Source organism: Myotis myotis, unplaced genomic scaffold, assembly GCF_014108235.1.
Source record: "Myotis myotis isolate mMyoMyo1 unplaced genomic scaffold, mMyoMyo1.p scaffold_m19_p_14, whole genome shotgun sequence".
Taxonomy (NCBI): domain Eukaryota; kingdom Metazoa; phylum Chordata; class Mammalia; order Chiroptera; family Vespertilionidae; genus Myotis; species Myotis myotis.
In genome coordinates, this window is record NW_023416318.1 from 43,337,113 (window position 1) to 43,355,713 (window position 18,601).

The 18,601-nt window shown below is 43.4% G+C and overlaps 1 protein-coding gene across 1 annotated transcript; it reads right to left on the reverse strand.

The window, feature by feature from the left end:
• Positions 1-798: 798 nt before the first annotated feature.
• MRPL33 (mitochondrial ribosomal protein L33) lies at positions 799-10,283 on the reverse strand. Its single transcript, XM_036335016.1, has 4 exons — positions 10,173-10,283; positions 9,352-9,370; positions 7,420-7,526; positions 799-1,105 (listed from the first exon to the last, which is right to left on the reverse strand). The coding sequence occupies exons 1-4, from the start codon at positions 10,192-10,194 to the stop codon at positions 1,056-1,058; spliced, it is 198 nt and encodes a 65-aa protein (XP_036190909.1). The 5' UTR covers positions 10,195-10,283; the 3' UTR covers positions 799-1,055.
• Between the last annotated feature and the right edge of the window lie 8,318 nt (positions 10,284-18,601).

The following is an 18,601-nucleotide window of genomic DNA, read 5'->3' on the forward strand; positions in this document are numbered from 1 at the left end:
CCCGCATTTCCTCAGGAGACACAGATTGGGCTGGGGAGGGAACTCCTGTTACTTTGAAACAGTATTGGTTCCTTAATGCTGGTAGTCATGATGGACACTCTCATTCTCCCACATAAATGCTTTAAATGGGGTAGAATCTGAACCAGTAGAGCTCAGAAAATGAGCTGATCCTTACCTTCAGCCAAAAATTCGACAAGTAAAGAAGAAAACTGGGCAATTTTGAAAATCTGTGGGAAACAATAGCTTGAGTGAGAAAGTACATAGCTCTGGGCAGGGCAGGAGTCTTTATCTAAACACTCTCAGTGGAATTTCCAAGCTGGTTAGCTGTGCAGTAACACCAGGCCCCCACAGCCTTCACTCTAGCTTACAGAAATAACATAGAATCTCTTATTTTATATATATATGAAATAAAGGAGTCCAAAGCTGTGCTAGAAAATCATAGATACTGCATTCCTGAGTTTGAGAATACAGACCAACAGTATTTTCCCTAAGTATATAAGCACAAATCAAAAATAGTTCTCAGGGTTTCCTTTGTGTTAGAAGGCTGAGGCTGGCTCCCTTCTTATCACTCCTGCTCACCTCTGCCATCTCTGTTACTGCATGGGAGTTTTTTAAAGATCACGCTGGAGTGTTGACTACCTTTCCTATGAAAATTAAGGAGGAACAGCCTGGAAACTCTTGCACAAGTCTCACTGTGGAAAATGTTCTTTCAATACATGAAACAATGGTTATTTTTTAGTAATGTAGTTGTGTTTTTAATTTCAAATAGTGGGGGAAAACATCACTAAGAGACAATAGTACAGGCTATTTTAATATATTTTATTACGGGCTATAAAAATATCCAGAAAGATAAAGAAATGGGATGCAATGATTTATGTCCTAATATGAAGAACTTTCTTTCACTGCATTGTTTTCTTCACAATGGCCTTCAAATCACAGGAGGCAGAGATGCCGTGTCATTTCCTCTTCTTTTATTACATGCTGCAGAATTTCTGAATCAGTACCCCACCCTCAGTCTTCTCATTTATAAATCAAATGCATTTTCAATCCATTGTTCAGAGGGAGCGTATTTTTTTCTGTTCCACAAAGAGGACTCTTGCTCTCACTACAGGAGGAGAAAAAAGGATTATGGCAGAAAACTAAGTATCATTACCATTTTCTAATAAAAATATATATCAGACCATGAGCCCTCTCTTTTGTTTTACTTTCCTTTGACATGGGGATGGAGTTGACTTGCAAGCTCAGCTCCTTGATCCCAGTGGCCAGAGAAGACCAGAGAAAATGGTAAGGAAAAGAGGAAAGTCCCAGCCAACCAGTGGCATCTTTGGTACCCCAGGACAATGAATGTGAAATATTCAAATTTAAAAACAAAATTATGGGCAAAAGATGGAAAACACTTGATGTCATCACCCAGTTGATATCCACTCTTGTAGGGGGTAAGCAAGGACAGACTAGAGCTGGACTCCAGAAAAAGGGCACTGAGAACTGAGCAGACGGAAGAGAAGTAACATACACATTAAGTTTGTACTTTCCAGAGATGGTTTCCTACCCCAAATATGGATTTTCTAATTTGGTAACAAAATTAACATTATAACCACAATCTCATTATTATAAATATAGGAGAGTGCAGTTCTCTGAAATAAAACCAAAACAAAAATGGTAATGCTCGGATGAAAGATTGAAGACTAGATGCTAGGCAATAAGGTTTTCATAGTTCCTATAATGCCCTATAGTCCTCCATTAACTTCATCTATCTATTTATCTTCTATAGATCTCTTTCTCTCCCTTTTCCCCAACCCCCCCACTCTCATACACATACATACACACACACATACACATACACACATACACACACACACCACCTTATTCTTTGCCAAAAAAAAAACCAAAAAAAACAAAACACAAAACAAAATACACCCAGGAACTCAAACAACTATGATAAAACAATTCACTTGTCCCTACCATACAAAGAGATTTTAGGGTTTTTTTTTTTTTTTGGTTTTTTTTTTTCCTCTTCTATAATCAACACAGACACTCTATATAAGAGATTCCCAAACTGTCTATGATTAAGAGTTAGCTAGGGAGCTTACTGAAATAAATCCCTGCCCTTATTCTGGTTCCTTCGATCTAGGCTAGGACTGGAAGTCTACATTTTTTAAACCCTCATGATTCTAATGAACAGCTGGATAAGAACCATTATTCAGTCCATAGAATTTTATCTATAAAATTAATAAAAATAAAATGTACATATTACATAGGGATATTTTTCATATATTTCAAATCATCTAATATTAAATATAAGTAGGACTGATGCTCCTTCAGAATCCAAGAAAGACTACAAAACATAAAAAGGGAGAAAACAGCCGAGACCGGTTTGGCTCAGTGGATAGAGCGTCGGCCTGCGGACTGAAGGGTCCCGGGTTCGATTCCGGTCAAGGGCATGTACCTGGGTTGCGGGCACGTCCCCAGTGGGGGGTGTGCAGGAGGCAGCTGATCGATGTTTCTCTCTCATCGATGTTTCTAGCTCTCTATCTCTCTCCCTTCCTCTCTATAAAAAATCAATAAAATATATTTTTTAAAAAAAAGGGAGAAAACAAAAGTTTTCTATCAGACAATATTATTCATTCCAAGAAATATTTCCCCATGTTTTTCTACATCGAGCTAAAAAGATAGATAAAAGAAGGAACTTGTCTTCCTGATAACCAATCAGAAGATTATGTAAGTGTGAACAGGAGCAACTGACAAAGATTAACAAAGCAAGGCTTTATTATGAAAATGTTTTGATTCATTCTCTTAATTCAAAGAATAAATACTAACGTCCACAGAACTGTGCTAGACAATGTGGAGTTTACAAAAGTATAAGAAGACTCCTTAGCCCTGCCGGTTTGGCTCCGTTGTTGAGCATCGACCCATGAACCAAGAGGTCACTGGCTGATTCCCAACCAGGGCACATGCCCAGGTTCCGGGCTCAATCCCCCATAGGGGGCATGCAGGAGGCAGCCGATCAATGTTTCCCTCTCATCAATGTTTCTATCTCTCTCTCACTCTCCCTTCCTCTCTCTCTAAAATCAATAAAAACATTTTTTTAAAAAAAGAAGAAAAAGAGTCCTTGGACATCTGGTGTGGAGGAATGGCAGTAAGAGGTAGGAATGACAGTGGGGCTTCATGGCCTTAAATGCTAGACTGACCACAGGGGATGGTCCTGATTAAAAAAAAAGAAAAATCAGGAAGATTTATCTGGCTCCATGTAATAGAAGGAATAGGAGGCCTGGAGTCAGAAAGGCTGGGTTCGCACGCAGGCTCCATCTTTCTCTGCTCTGAGTCCCTGGGCAAATTTCTCAAAATCCTCTATCTTCCCATGAGAGAGAGAACTCCACCTCCCACACAAGGCTGCTGCCAGACACACAGTGAACACTGAGTGTGTGCTGGCTGAGCACCGCTGTCCACAATCATAGACATAAATTTTGTCAAAATATTTGCTGCTTACTACATAGAAAAATGAATCTGTCAAGTTCTTTCCCTACATTGAACCTAAACCCATTCTGCTTCAATTAAAGTCTACATTGTCTTGTTTACTCATCCAAGGAATTAAAACTGACAAGTTTTCATTTTCATGATAGACTTCATATATTTAACAACATTTAATAAGCTTATGCCTCAGCCTTTAATCCTTCCTCCTCAGAAATTTGATCAGTTTTATGTGAGGAAAAGGATTTTAGAAGGACAGAGGCTGCTTCTAGCCATAGAGTCTACCACGAAATGCTTAAACAATTGAGAGTTTCTGTTTCCTTAGCTGATTTTCTTCATAAAGCAGACTCACAAAACATTGCCCTTAAACTAACCATTTATTAAAATATGCTGGGAGACCTGCCCAGCTATTTCGTACCCTAAGCCATGGGCAGGCCCCAAGGCAAAGAGCACGCGAGCCTGCAGGGTGTCAGCAAGTAGACGGGCAGAAAGCCAAGCAGCCTCATGTCCCAGAACATTCTCTCCTTCCGAAAAGACAAAGTGGTGCTGCCAAGGCTCGCACCCCTCCTTACCAGAAAAGTTCTAATCGTCTGTTTAAAATTTATATATGACTCTTTTCTCCCACTTTCAACTTCTGGTCAGAACTGTTCATGGTTGTATCCTTCCCAATCTCAAAACTTAAAACCAATCTAATAAATAAGTTCCTAACACAGAGTCCCCTTGATATCCGGGGGGTTGGTTCTAGGAACATCCTCCCCGCCCACAAATACCAAAATCCACGGATGCTCATGTCCCTCATATAAAATAGGGGGGTGTCTGGATATACCTACATACATCCACCCTTATACTGTATATTAAATCAATTCTAGATTACTAATAATATTTAATACTTTGTAAATGCTATGCAAATAGTTGTTATATTTTACTGTTTAGGGAGTGGGAGAAAATAAAAGTCTGAACATGTTCAGTACAGACACAACCATCACAGGCCTAACTACATAATACACATCAACACATAACTGCCCCCCCCCCCCCAAATATTTTCTCTGCATTGGTTGAATCCACAGATGCAGAACCCACAAGATACAGAGCCAGCTGTACCTCCACACTAAGGATAAAAATTCCAATACATTTTCATACTTAAAATAGTACAGAGGTTATTCAACATTTATTAATGTTGTACAAGTTCCCAAAAAACTCTATAGGAGCTAAAATGTGAGAACATAGGCATGCCTCGCTTAATTGCGCTTTGCTTTACTGCACTTTGTAGATGACTGCATTCTTTACAAATTGAAGGTAAGACCACCCACCAGCAAAAAGATTATAACTCGCTGAACGCACAGATGATGGTTAGCATTTATTTTTTAGCAACAAAATATTTTAAATTATCATGTGTACAATTTTTTTTAGACATAATGCTATTGTATACTTACTAGACTGCAGTACAAACATGACTTTTATATGCACTGGGACACCAAAAAGTTCGTATGACTGACTTTATTGCGATATTGCAGTGGTCTTGAACTGAACCTGGAAGATCTCCAAGGTATGCCTCTACTTTATTGTAAAGCTCATCACTTTAAGTTTACATCAACTGATACAAAGAAATCAGGAGGAGAAAAACACACCAATCCAAAATCATATTGCTATGTATGGTCTGAATACCTGTGTCCCAACCACCCTGAATTCACGTTGAAATCCTCACTCCAAAAAAATGATAGTATTAGGAGGTGGGGCTTTGGGGAGGGGCTTTGGTCACGAGAGTAGAGCCCTTATGAATGGGAGTAAGGTTCTTAGAAAAGAAACCCCACTGACCCTGCTTGCCCTTCCACCAGATGAGGACACAGCCAGAGGGCAGGGGCTATGAACCAAGAGGGCCCTCACTAGAAACGACCACACTGGCACCTTGATCTTGGACTTCCCAAGCCCCAGAACTGTGAGAAATAAATTTCTGTTGTTTATAAGCCACTCAGTCTGAGGTATTTTGTAATAACAACCCAAACGGACTAGGACACATAGTTTCTCATCCTAATAATTTTCCACTATATAAGGTATCGTCCTAAAATTCAGACTCCTAATCATCAGGTACAGCCCTAACTCCCTTTTTATTATAATAAAGAATGACCAGAAATGTTAACACCATAAAAACAGCAGGGAATTTTATTTCTGTTAAAGAATGGAACTCACACACATTTTAAGTTGACAACTTCTTAGAGCCTTTTTTAAATGATTCCTCACATTGGTCCAGCCCTTATTTTTATTGTACTTAGACACTGATGAATGCAGCACAACGAACAGTGGTTGTAAGACCTTCTTAACTGAAGGCATGAATGTAGCTGTCGGCCAGCATTCGCACTAATGCCCGGCCGGAGGTCATGCAGCGGTGAGTAGGTTTTAGCCTCCTGTGAACTCTCTCAATAACAGGTGCTACAGAAAGTGGTTCAGGGCCCGGCCTTTGGAGTCAGATGGTCCTGAATTCAAGTCTTTGTTTTGTCCCATGTTTTAGCTGTGTGTCCTTGATTCAGATTCCTCAACTATAAAAGGATATTCAGATTGCCTGGAGAGTACAGGTGCTTGTGTTATGATGGTTTCATAGCATCTGAAGACATGAAGTCTTGTGCAGGTAAGCAAAGAATATACAACTTTCCATTTTGTCTGGGTATTCACAAGCACTAGTCTGTTTCCTTTCCCCCAGAGATCACTGTCTTTGGTGACCTATACTGTTCTTTTCTTAGTTGTTTCAGGCAGGAAGGTAAATCCGTTCCCTATAACTCCACCTTGACTAGAAGCGAGAGTTTATCAGTTCTTGTTCTTAATGAAAAAGTTGATTAGTAGCTTAAGTGTCTGTCTTTCATTATTGATTAATTTTGGGAAATAAGATTCTGGTACCAATTCTAATTCTGATCACCAACTGGATGTGTCCAGTTAACTTTCTCCTATAATTCAACTCAATTCCGACACTATATACCAGAGAGAGTAACGCAGGAATAGCCAGATGGAAGTGACACAAGGAATGGGAAAGGGGCACAGAGCTTCCACAGCATCTCAGGGCTTGTCACTCTCCCAGAATCTCCATGTGTGCACCAACCCAGAAGCTCCAGTACAGAAGCAATCATAAAGAGGCTATTTAAAAGCAAGGGCAGAAAAATGAAATGAATGGCCCTAAGTTTTCAAATAAGTAATTTGTTTGCTAGTTTATTTGCATAAATCTGCTCATGAAATCCAAAAACAGGACTTCCACCAACAGCAGTCAGGGGCTAACTCTTGTTTGGGAGCAGGCAATCGGGCCTTGGGAACACTTGTCCCTTTTGAGCAAATACTTCTACATAACGAGACCATTAGAGGTACTGTTTATTATGTTATTTTAGCAGATGGTATAAAATAGAAAATGAAATTTCCTGCCCTCCTGCATTAATATATAAAAACGATACTTCTTGAACTAAAACCTGGACCTACTTACTTGCAGATGTTCCCAGACCATTCCCTCTCCTTCTCAAGATATTCAACTCTTTGTTTCCAGGATAATACCCCTACCCTCTTTACATGGCTGGTTTCTCACCTCAGATCTTTGGATAACTATCTCCTACAAGAGAGACTGACCCTGATCTATCCTAGCTAACGCTGAGATCCACCTCTCCACAACTTTATCCTGTATCTCAGCATCCTGCTTGTCTCTCATAGCACTTGGCATAATTTGCATTTTTTTTCTTTCTCTCCCTTCCAAATCAGACTAAGTGCCAAAAGTGCAGGGACTGAGCCTGTCGTGTGTTGTAGTACATCCCAGCAGCTGGAACAGTGACTGGCACAACAGTAAACATTCAATGCACACTGGCTGAATAAATGCTAGTGTCAAAGGGCCAAAAACCTGCCACTGTTCAGCATCAGTCTGGAAAGAGCAACGGGCCTTAAAAGCATGTGACTTTACTGTGGAGGAGCTTTTCTGAATCTTACCAAATGGATCATAATGCAGTAGAGTCAGTTTCTCCCGCAGGCGGCTTCTCTTAGTGTTGAAGGAGAAACCTGTCCCAGCTTGGCTTACCATTCTCACCAGAATGTTCCTGAGATTTAAAAGTAAGCTGTTAGAAGCTGAAGAGATAGATTAAAATCAGTCACAAGGAGATGACACATTTTGAGAACCCTATACCGTAGTGTTATTTGTGGCACAACCCTTGGCCCTCAGAAGGTTCAGTTCTAAGACAGGCTAAGTGTTCTATAAGTCACAACTTCAGTGGTTTTGATTCCCAAAGTTTGTTTTATTACAGAATGCCTTGGTAATGACCTAACCAAAGCAGTAAGAACAAATCAAACCACATTGTAGGAATACTCTCAGACATGCACCTCTAAGAAGGAGCAGAGGTCAGGAGGGGGAAAAAATACACATGTACTGGTAACTGTAGGTGGCCAGTCTGGAAATCATAAAGATAGCTGTTTCAGAAGACCCCTACCTACCAGGGATGAGCAATAAGAGTAAAATCAGGAAGAGACACAATTAAGGGATTAGAACTTTTCTATTGCTAACATCTAACACCTTTTCCCTCTTCATATATTTCATTTAAGTTATAGTCCTCCAAAGCATAAAGTTCATGTTTTGCCTCACTGGACCTTTTAACACATTGTACTGTTACTTTTTCCTATGCCTTGTCTCCCTACATAAAGCAGTTAAAGCTCAAAAAGATTTAACAAAAAGCTATTAAGTGCTTACTCTGTGGAAAGCACTGTGGGAAATGCAAAACTCTATTAAGGCTGCATCAGCACCCTCGAGAAACTAACAGTACAGTATGCAAGGTGAGTGTGTACAGAAGGTCTATAAGGCAACACATATACGACAAATGTCACAAGAAGGATACAAAGAACAGGAGAGGCAGGGAGTACCTCTAAAGAAACTGAAAGCATGAGAGATTCCTACAGAACCTGGAGGAGGGAAATTCTCACATAAATAACTGGATTGTGGGAAAGCTACATGAATCAATAAAAGATACTGGAGTGGAGGGGACACCAATATACATGTTTAACTTTAATCCAAAAAAGAGAACAAAAACCTAGTCTTGAGGATTTGTGACATGTCTTGGGTTGTAAGCAAAGGCTGCGTTAGAATTTTCCTATTTTTAACACACAACAAATCTTCCGTTACTGTCTATAAAATTTATTTTTTAAGATAACAGTTTGGTATTTATAGTCTCTCTGGTACATTATGAATTCTTTAATCTTTGCTTTTTTTGAAATGCTTCTACCATGAATGCAAAGGATTATAAAACTCATTAAGATAGGCTTTATAGTTTAATCAAATCAGACTGTTCTGCTAGACTCCTGTAGTGGGCTCCAGACAGCCACCGGTCCTCAATTTGAGGAAACAAAAATACAATGGTTGTCCAAACAGCGCTGGGCACTCCGATGGCATCTTGGGAACAAGACAGCAAGAGCTCTTCTAAGTAAATTATTTGAATGCTCACTTAAGTAGGTCAATTGGGCAAAAGGAAAAATATTTTTTTGAAAAACTTCAGAGGGCCAAAATAATTCACCATGTAAGTCAGTGGTTCTCAACCTTCCTAATGCCGCGACCCTTTAATGCAGTTCCTCATGTTGTGGTGACCCCCAATTTCATTGTTACAAATAGAACATAATTAAAGCACAGTGATGAATCACAAAAACAATATGTAATTATATGTGTTTTCCGATGGTCTTAGGCGACTCCTGTGAAAGGGTCGTTTGACCCCCAAAGGGGTCGCGACCCACAGGTTGAGAACCGCTGATGTAAGTAGTCCTCAAACCAACTCTTAGAAAATGGAGGCCAAATGCTGTTTAACATAAGGATGTATTGGCAGCAGCTGGACGAAGGAATGTAACACGAACAAGTTAAAAAAAAAAAAAAAAACTTTTACTTACTTTGATTTGCTCTTGGCAACTTTTTGTAGCAGGGACAGGTTGGAAGAGAAAAGAAAAATATCCATTTATTATCTTTCTTATGCAAAGTTCATATAACCGTCATTAATCATCAAAAATATTTAGGTCACGAAGAACGCCAGGGGCTGTCACTCAGGTAACTACTGCCCTGCTACGAGGGGTCTGGTTAGGATTTTCTAACAGAAGATAAAGATCCAGACCCACACGGTTCTGGATGTAATGCTCTGCACACACTCAGGTGGACCGCCTTGCAAACCTTTCTAGAGTGACATCTGCTCCCTTTATCCCCTTTCTAAGGGCAAACGTTTGCACTGGAACAGGGTCTTGTCTGACAAGTTAACCAGGGGGCGGAGGGGACAACCTAGCTGGGCCGTCAGCCTGGGGGGGGGGAAGAGCACTGTCTTGGGAGTCGGCCCCGCTGCACGACCTGCGCAACGCACTGCCCCTCTCGGACGCCGTTTCCTTCTCTTCGGGGTTCGGAACAAATGGACTGGACGTTCTGAGGTTTTCCCAGTCCGAACATCCAGTGGTTCCGCTGACACACCCCTACCGAGGGCGGGAAAGGTCCAGCGAACCATAGCCAGACCCTGAGGCGGCCCGCAGCCGCCGAGGCCCACTCGCCCGCAAGGACGCGCGCGGGGCATGCCGGGAGCTGTAGTCCTCAAGGCCTGGGAGGCCGCAGCCACAGCTGCCCGCCAGCGCGCCCGTCCGCTTTCCCAGGGCCTGCCAGTCGGGGCCTGCCTGTCGCTGCCCCCGCCCTCGCCGCAGGCCTGGCCGCCGCCGCGTCCTCCGGCCCCACTTACAGGAGACAGCCGACAGAAACATGGTGACGGCACCACCACAGCCTCCTTCAGCGGCCCAACGTCCCTCAGCAAACTACTTCCGGGGCACAGGCCTGTTCCGGAAGAGGCGGTCTGAAGTGGCCCGCAGCCACGCCCCTGCGATGTAAACCTGGGGTCGGACCTGCTTCCCACCTGTGCGCTGTACTTGCCAGGTGTCTTGTGTTTGTGGTGAGGGGGGTTGGCGTCCCCTTCCTTTGGATGGAGGCTTTGTTAGCGTTCAGGGCTGGCACGCCAGGCCCTGGCTCACTCCTTCTGGGTCAGAGTTAGGCGCTTTCCATGCAGCTTCTCCCTGAAGTACAGTTGGCATGAGAGGCCCCTGTGTAGACATGGCTGCTGGGGGGGGCGGGGAGGGGGAGGGTGTGTGTGTGTGTGTGTGTGTGTGTGTGTGTGTGTCTTTCTGCTAGGAACATGAATTCTAGTCTTCGTTCTGCCCCTTGGAAACTCATTTCAACTCTTTAGACCTCAGTTTCATGCTCAATGTGGGCATTGGGCCAGTAGTTCTCATCCCTGAGGGGGCATCACTTACCTTTGGTCTTTTAAGAGACCCAGATGCCAGGGATGAGGCTGAGAACCCATAAAATGAGTTTCCCCACCATGATTGTCTATAAAGATGCATTTTAAATATATCAATAAGTCGACAGCATAGTACAGTAAACAAACCATATAACTAATTTAACAAATGTTAATAGTATGTATCTGTATATTGAATTAAATAATGTATAAAATATATTTATAGTGTTTTATACAAACATTAAATATATATAGTGTTTTTCCTAAGCTGTTTGAAAATAAATTGCAGACATAACAACCTTTCAACCCTAAATATTAAGTATCCTTAATTACTTAAGTATGTATCTCTCAAAAATAAGATTATAACTATAATATGTACTATTTTTCATTCCTTAAAAATTAATAATAGTTTCATAATACCCTCACCATATTCAAATTGCCTTTTATACCTGGTTTCAACAAAACAGTATCCAATCAAGGTTCAATAACTACCTTTAGATGTTATAGATCTTTACTCTCTTTCCAATCTAAAACAAAACCCCTTGCTTACTTTTTAATGACACTGAATTTTTAAAGAGACTGAGCTAGTTTCTCGTGGACTCTCCCATATTCTGGATTTGTCTGATTGTTGTTGTTTTTTATGGTGTCATTTTATTTGTTCTTCTATTCTCTGTATTTCCTGTAAATTAGAAGGCAAATCTAAATTCTTGAGTAGATTCCACTTAACACGTTAAGCGCCCAGCCTGTTTTTTCTTCCAGACGGAAAGTATAGTGTCAGTCACCGGTGACTGACTGGGCGCTTAACATGTTAAAATATTTTTGACAAGAGGATGTCATAGGTGATGCTCTAAACTTCATGTTGCAGTATATCAGAAGGTCCAGAATGTCAGCTGCTAGTGCTAACTTGGATGATCTCTAGATCTCTGCATGGTAAAAATAGATATTTTTTTCTCTCTTTGCAGTTTTCTGTAGGGTAATATTTTGGCATATGAAAATATCCTGTTCCCCAACAACCTTTCCTCATGATTTTAGCATCCATTGATCATTTTTCTGACTCAGTAATTACATTTGGGGTACACAATAGCTATTTTCTAACTTATATCACTCCTTCTTCATTTATTAGCTAGTTTTATTCTATAAAGAACAGCTTCCTATCAATTGAGACTGAATTATTGTTCCTCCTAAAAAGGCAGGATACGTATTATCTTTTTCTCTCTAATTAATATTCAAGTAAGAAGAGTCACTTCTGTAAGAGTCACTTCCAAGAGGAAAAAAGAGGTTTTTCCCCTTTCTGTAATTTCATTTAGTATCACTATAATAGATTTTTATTCATTGTTTTTGTAATCAACCATGTTCATTAATGTTTTTGACAGTCAAATTTTCCCAAATCAGCCACATCTCCAAGCTGCTATTGCCTTTGGGAGCCCCTTCAAGCTGGTCCAATGTTCTTGAACACACTCCCTTCCCTGCTTCCTGTCACCAGCTATATCAGGTCAACCTTGTACTTTCCCTGGCCCAGACCTGAAATTAGTCATTTCTCCCCAAATTCTGCTTCCTTTTTGTAGATGATATGTAGAAGCCATAGTCTAATGCACAGCCACTGGATTAGATTTTAGTGGATTTTAAGCTTTATTTTAAATCATGGAATCATCATTCAAATGCAACCTGTATCAGCAGCTCACTGTGTGAAATAAAGCTTCACGTGTTAAGAATGTTCTCAGAGCCTTGGACTCTGCGGGTCACAGAAGGTCTGAACTAAGGAATAGCCACATTCTTCTCCGGCCCCATTGCCTTTATTCAAGTTTGAAGTTTCAAACCCCACCCCCCAAGGCCCTAGAGCTTTCTCCCATACTTCTCGCTATGTCTCAGCCTGCAAAGGCCTGGTCCAGTCAGGAGATAGCCCTGTAGGCACCTTATCAGCAACAGCAGTAACAGGCTAGAGCAGAAAACCATTTAAGGCCTGGACTGCCTCAGAGACAGGAAACAGCATTTCAGAAATAATTCAGAACCAAGGTTATGGAGTATCTGCGTAGACTGAATGTTTGTGTCCCCCCAAAATCCATGTGTTGAGACCTAATCCCCAATGTGATGGTATTTGGAAGGGGGACCTTTTGGAGGTGATTAAGTCATGAGAGCAGAGGCCTCATGAATGGGATTAGTGCCCTTATAAGAGACCCCAGAGAGCTCCCTTACCCGCTCTACCATGTGAAAATACTACAAAAAGTCAGCATCTGCAGTCTGGGGGGAGGGCCTTACCAGAACCTTGGAACATGCTAGCACTCTGACTTCTAGCCTCCAGAACTTTGAAAAATAAGTGCCTGCTGTTTATGAGCCACCCCATTATGGTGTTTTGTTCTAGCAGCCTGCACAGACTAAGACAGTATCTCTCTCTGAGAGTCTGTCATCAAACTTTTGCCTCCTCCCCCACCCTCCATAGAATCCACTCTTGTAAAGCCTCCAGTGACCTCCACGATACCAAACCCATGGTCAGTTCTGGGGCCTCCTTTTACTCTGCATCTATCAATGTCATTTACACAGTTGCTCACTCTCTCCTCCTTGAAATTCTGTCTTCACGTGGTGTCCAAGTGACCACTGTCTTGGGTCTCCTTCTAACTCATCAATGATTCTTTCTCCACCTCACAGACCTCTCAGGAGAGGCACACCCAGGGCTCAGGCCCTGGATCTCTTCTCTGTCCACACTCATTCCCTTGATGGTCACACCTACATTCCTAGTTTTAAAAAAATCTACAGGCTGAAAACTCCTAAATTTATATCTCCAGTTCCAACCTTTCCTCCGAGCTCCAGATCGGTGTACTGAACCACCTATGTGACCTCACATGTCCAAAATCCAATTCCAAATCCTGCTTTGCACCCCCAAGGCTTCCCTCATATCAGTACATGGCAATTCCATTTTTCCAGTTGCTCAAGTAAAAAACCTAGGAGCCAACTTGACACTTCTTTCTCTCACACCCTAAATCTAAGCCATCAGAAAACCCTGTCACTCAAATGCCACCTAACACACACACACACACACACACACACACACACACACAGACCCTGCTTTACGTTTTCCTATAACATTTATCACCATTTCATATTACTCATTGATTTCCTTATTGTCTATCTTTGTTCACCAGAATGTAAACTTTTTAAGATCAAGAACTTGTCCTATTCACCCATTGCTGTATCCTGGTGCCTAGAACAATGCTTGCTACATCTATTAAATATCTGTTGAATACATGAATTGAATTAATGAATGAGTCTAAAATGAGAGGCACCATACAAATGTTAATTTATTACTATTTACATCGAAATGGCAAAGTTAAATATTTGTGTATTGTCGATAGTTTCAGAGTTCAGTAGAATTTACAAGTTTGCTCTTAAGAAGAGATAAGCATATGAACTGTTTCTTTTTTGTTGTTGTTAATCCTCACCAGAGGGTATCTTTCCATTGATTTTCAGGGAGAGTGGAAGAGAGAGGGAAAGACAGAGAGAAACATCGATGTAAGAGAAACACATTGATTGGTTGCCTCCTGCAGGAGCCCTGACCAAGGCCAGAGTCCAGGCTGGGGAGGAGCCTGCAACGAAGGTACATGGCCTTGACCAAAATTGAACCCAGGACCCTTTGCTCCACAGGCTGACACTCAATCCACTGAGCCAGAGTGGCTAGGGCTGAATTGTTTCTTGAAATTCTTGAAGTAGAAATGAAGTAGTGGCTTTCTCGTCTCATTACTTCCGCCTACATCCACCTGTTACTTACACCTAACACATTGTTGGCAGTTTGTAAGTGTTAATTAAAATGTTTATTAATACGGATGTAATTCATAATTTGGAGGGTTTTTCCCCTGAATTTACATAATGAGCCCTTTGCGCCTTATCAAAGTACAGAACAATTACAACAGCCCAAGTTGAAAGGGTGGGGCGGCATCTTCTTTGGGCAGGAGAGGTGCTGAAGGGAGGAAAAGGTACAGCTATCTCACCTGGATTCGCAGCCCAGGAAAGCAGACGGAGGAAGAGCACATTTATTGAATACCTACTCTTGCAGGACTTAAGACACAGGGCCTGTGTTGTATTGGCCAACACTGCATTCCCGGAACTCAGCGCTGGGATTCCAACCCAACGATCTGGAGGCTGTTCTCCTCCTCCGATGTGCTGGGAGGTCCCACTGACCACTGTCCAGCCCACCATCATATCTGTGTCCCACCCGACTGTTCTGGTCTCTAGAGTCCTGATCCTGGCTCCCTGACCTGTCCCACATGGGCAGTGGGAGGGAGGCTGCAGAAGGCTGGGCTCCCTGCAAAAAACTGGCACCTTCAGGAGCTCAGACACCTCCAGGCAGATGGGACCGCTTCAAAAGTGGGTCCTCTGCCTGAACAACTTAGTATGGCAGCAGACTTCCTGCGAGAGCAAGACTGAAAGCTGGAAAGACCAGGGGGCACTAACAGGTTCAACCTGAGTGCAGTAGGTATCCTCAGGTTGGCATTCAATTGCCTTCCACAATCTGACCTCCGCCTCCTATTTCAGCCCCATCTCTCCCCACTGGGCCCTGCTGAGCATGGGTCCCTTTCTGGATGAAATCTCTGCTAGCTTTCCACTCCCCACCCCATCTACCTCCTTCCCACACATTCCTCTCATCGCACCTATTATGCTTCCCTCACTCCTCAGATCATTGGTTGGCCGGCCCCAGGCATCTAGGTCCCTTGAGGGCCAGAGCTTCTGAATCTCACTATATCATCCCCCAGACTTGCCCCAAACAGGAGCTCCTAACACAAGGAGGCTCCCCGCTCACTTTGACAAATATGAACTGAGGCCCTTCTGTCATCTGAGAACCCTGCCTCCAGCCATTCTCTGTCTCTTCAATCCTACCTCCCCTCCCAGGACACTGGAGACAGGGAGAGCAGGAGGAACTGGGGAAAGAATAGAAACAAAGGCACGAAGGAGCCTTAGAAATGAACAGCAAGCATCCTCCTGGGACTAGAGTGTGTGAAGAAATGAGGGGGATTGGCTAGAGGGGACGCTCTGGACTGGGTAAGGAAGGAACCAGATGTTAGAGTTGGGGGCTAGGCCTCGGTTTGATGGGCAGTGGAGGGAGGTAAGGGATGTGATCAGATCTCTGTGGTGGCAGCATCTGAAGTCACACCATTCTCATGGCTAATTGGAAGAGAGGCAGGGACTCTCCCTCCCACCAAACACAGGCTCCCTAAGTCCCCAGCCCTTTCTCTGCTCTGCATGTTAATGCCTATGTATTTAGTTAATACATGTATTTGGTGTTTTCTTAGTAATTGGTAAGCTCTTCAACCAGTCCCCGAACCTGTTTTGAGGGGGAGAAAGGGAAGGAGAAAGGTATCATAGAAGCCTTTGAAAACTGGCTAAAACAGTGGTTCTCAACCTTGGCTACACATTAGAATCACCTGATTTCTGAGCCTCATCCTCCGGAAATTCTGTTTCTTTATTACTAATGTTGTGGCCCCACCCGAGAGGTTCTGGGTTGGCAGGAGGTGCTCACTCTTACACCCCTGTCCTTGGTAGCTTGCTTGCCTGCTGCTGCCCTCGTGGCCCCAACCCATAACAAAGAAACAGAATTTCCGGAGGATGAGGCCCAGAAATCAGGATTTTGAAAAGATTCCCAGGTGATTCTAATGTGCAGCCAAGGTTGAGAACCACTGGGCTGAAAGCTATGGCTCAGCTCTCCCAGGAAATGCGCATCTGCCTATCCAGAAGCAATTTCACCTGCTCTCCAGGGCGCTCAGCCTGGCCGCCCATTGGAATCACCTGGGGAGCTTTAGAACCTACTGATCCCGGCCTCCCACCCCCAGAATTTTCACCTTAATTGATCTGAGTGCAGTCTGGACTTTTTTAAAAACTCCTTAGGAGATTCCAATGTACTCTCAAGTTTGAAAGTATCAGGCTAGAGATTTGTGGACTCCAAGTGAAGACCCCTATCTTAGACCATAAATTCCAGGGATATCCATTTAACTTTGCACTGTGAGCAGCACCTGCCTGGGTAGAGACGGGAGGGGAGAACATGGCCAATTTAGAAGAATGAGGAAGTCTTGAAGCTGTAAATAAAGAGAGTGGAGGCTCACATGCATTCCAGAAGGCTGCAGAACACAGCAAGAGGCGCGGAGACAGAAGACAAAGAGCAGGAAGCTTAACTGCCTTCCTGAAAGATGGATGGAAGTCCAGCAGACAACACCCTTCCCGCCCACATACCTCACCTGCCCAAGGAGAGCCGCACACATTATCAAAAGGCTGACAGAATCAGTCTTTGGGGAAAATCAACCAATTAAACATGTGGTTTGGTTAGTGGGTGACGTGGGTGGGGAGAGGATGGCATTTATGGGTGCCAAAGAAAAGCGTCCATGAGGGCGTGGAGGTTTGCAGGTAATGGACTGAAACTCCAACGGGGGAGGGGAAGATTTGGATCACGGTCAAGGAGAGGCATTCCTGAAACGGGCGGGAAGCTGGGCAGACTGTGGCCCAGGACAGGAGCTGCGGTGGAAGAATCACATGGGCTCTGGAGGCCTGGCTCCGCTGGTTACTAACCACGTGACCCTGGGCAAGCACCTGGCCCGGGTCTCCTATGTGGGACGTGCGTGATAATAACTTTGGAGAATCACACAACCTCAGATAATTGTCATTAGATCATCTCTAAAGCCTCCCCACTGTGAAGCCCCATGACTAGGAAGGGCCCCCCCAAAATGCTCTTTGAGGTTTTTAAACCTGCTATCCACCCCAATTGCCTGGGGCTCTGCCAGCGAATGGGGTTCAGTGGCAAGGCCGGCGGGGGAGAGCCATAGGTGCTTTATATGGTAATTCCGCCCTGGTGCTTCTGATGTTGCCAGTGTCCTGGGGATCTTGTCAAAGGGCAGATTCTGAGCAGGTGCTTCTGGAGAGAGGCCTGCTATTCTGTTTCCCTAACAGAAACGTGCAGGTGGTGAGGATGCTGCTGGCGGCACTTCCTTGCCATTCCAAGTGGAATCCGGGCAGCTTTCCCAGCAGCAGCATTTGGGAGCTTGTTCTGAACCCAGAATCTTGGGCCCCACCCAGACCCACCGAATCAGAACTGCAGTTTAACAAGGTCCCCAGGTGATTTGTAGTCACATTAAAGTTTGAGAAACATTGTTCTAGAAGAAATGACTTACTGATCAGAGAACCAAGGTTGATACTTGGGAATGGGAGGGTGAGACTCAGTTCCGTAACATGAAAAAGTTAGAGAAGGGCAGGTTTTGTGGGTCTGGCACACAGTAGGTGCTCAATAAATATATGACGAGGGAAGCATCCAGTTTCTGGAGCCAGGGCATGAGGCCAACCTGGGGCCAGTAACCTCCCTAACTTGATGCTAACTACTAGGGCCAAGGTCTTTCCAGGCCCCCTCCACCTGGGAGAAGACTGGTTCTGATGCTGACACAGAGCAGAACTCATGGCCATTTGAGGCAGGCGTGTGTTAAGTTTCTCACCTGTGAAGATTAAAAGGCTACATGGAAATGCAACCAAGAAATACAGTGGCCTTCTCAGGTATGTCTTCTACTAGAACCGGGACTGAAACAGCCAATGGGAGGTAGGTGGCCAAAGAAGCCCAGGTTCGGAAATAAGTCATCTGGTCTACAGGAGTGATTCCACGAACCAGGCAGTGCTGGGGAAATGTTAAATCCCACAGAGGACAAGCAGCCTTTGTTATTAACTAGCCTTAGAGGAATGGACCAGTAACTCATGTCCGAAGTGATGGCTATGCTTACTCTTCAGGGATGCCAGTCTAGAACAGAAAATGTTTCAGTTTGTTTTTCCTGTGTGTCGCATTGTCCAGACTTTCTGAATAGAAATCCTGACAATAGATGTTAGGATTTCCGCTCAAATAAATCCATTCTCGTCCTGCCCTA

Coding starts and splice junctions, on each gene's coding strand:
- MRPL33 (XM_036335016.1), bottom strand. CDS start 10,194: ATGTTTCTGTCGGCTGTCTCCT. Junction 1,106..7,419: donor ACTGCATTATGATCCATTTG/GTAAGATTCAGA, acceptor CTCCTCCTGTAG/TGAGAGCAAGAGTCCTCTTT.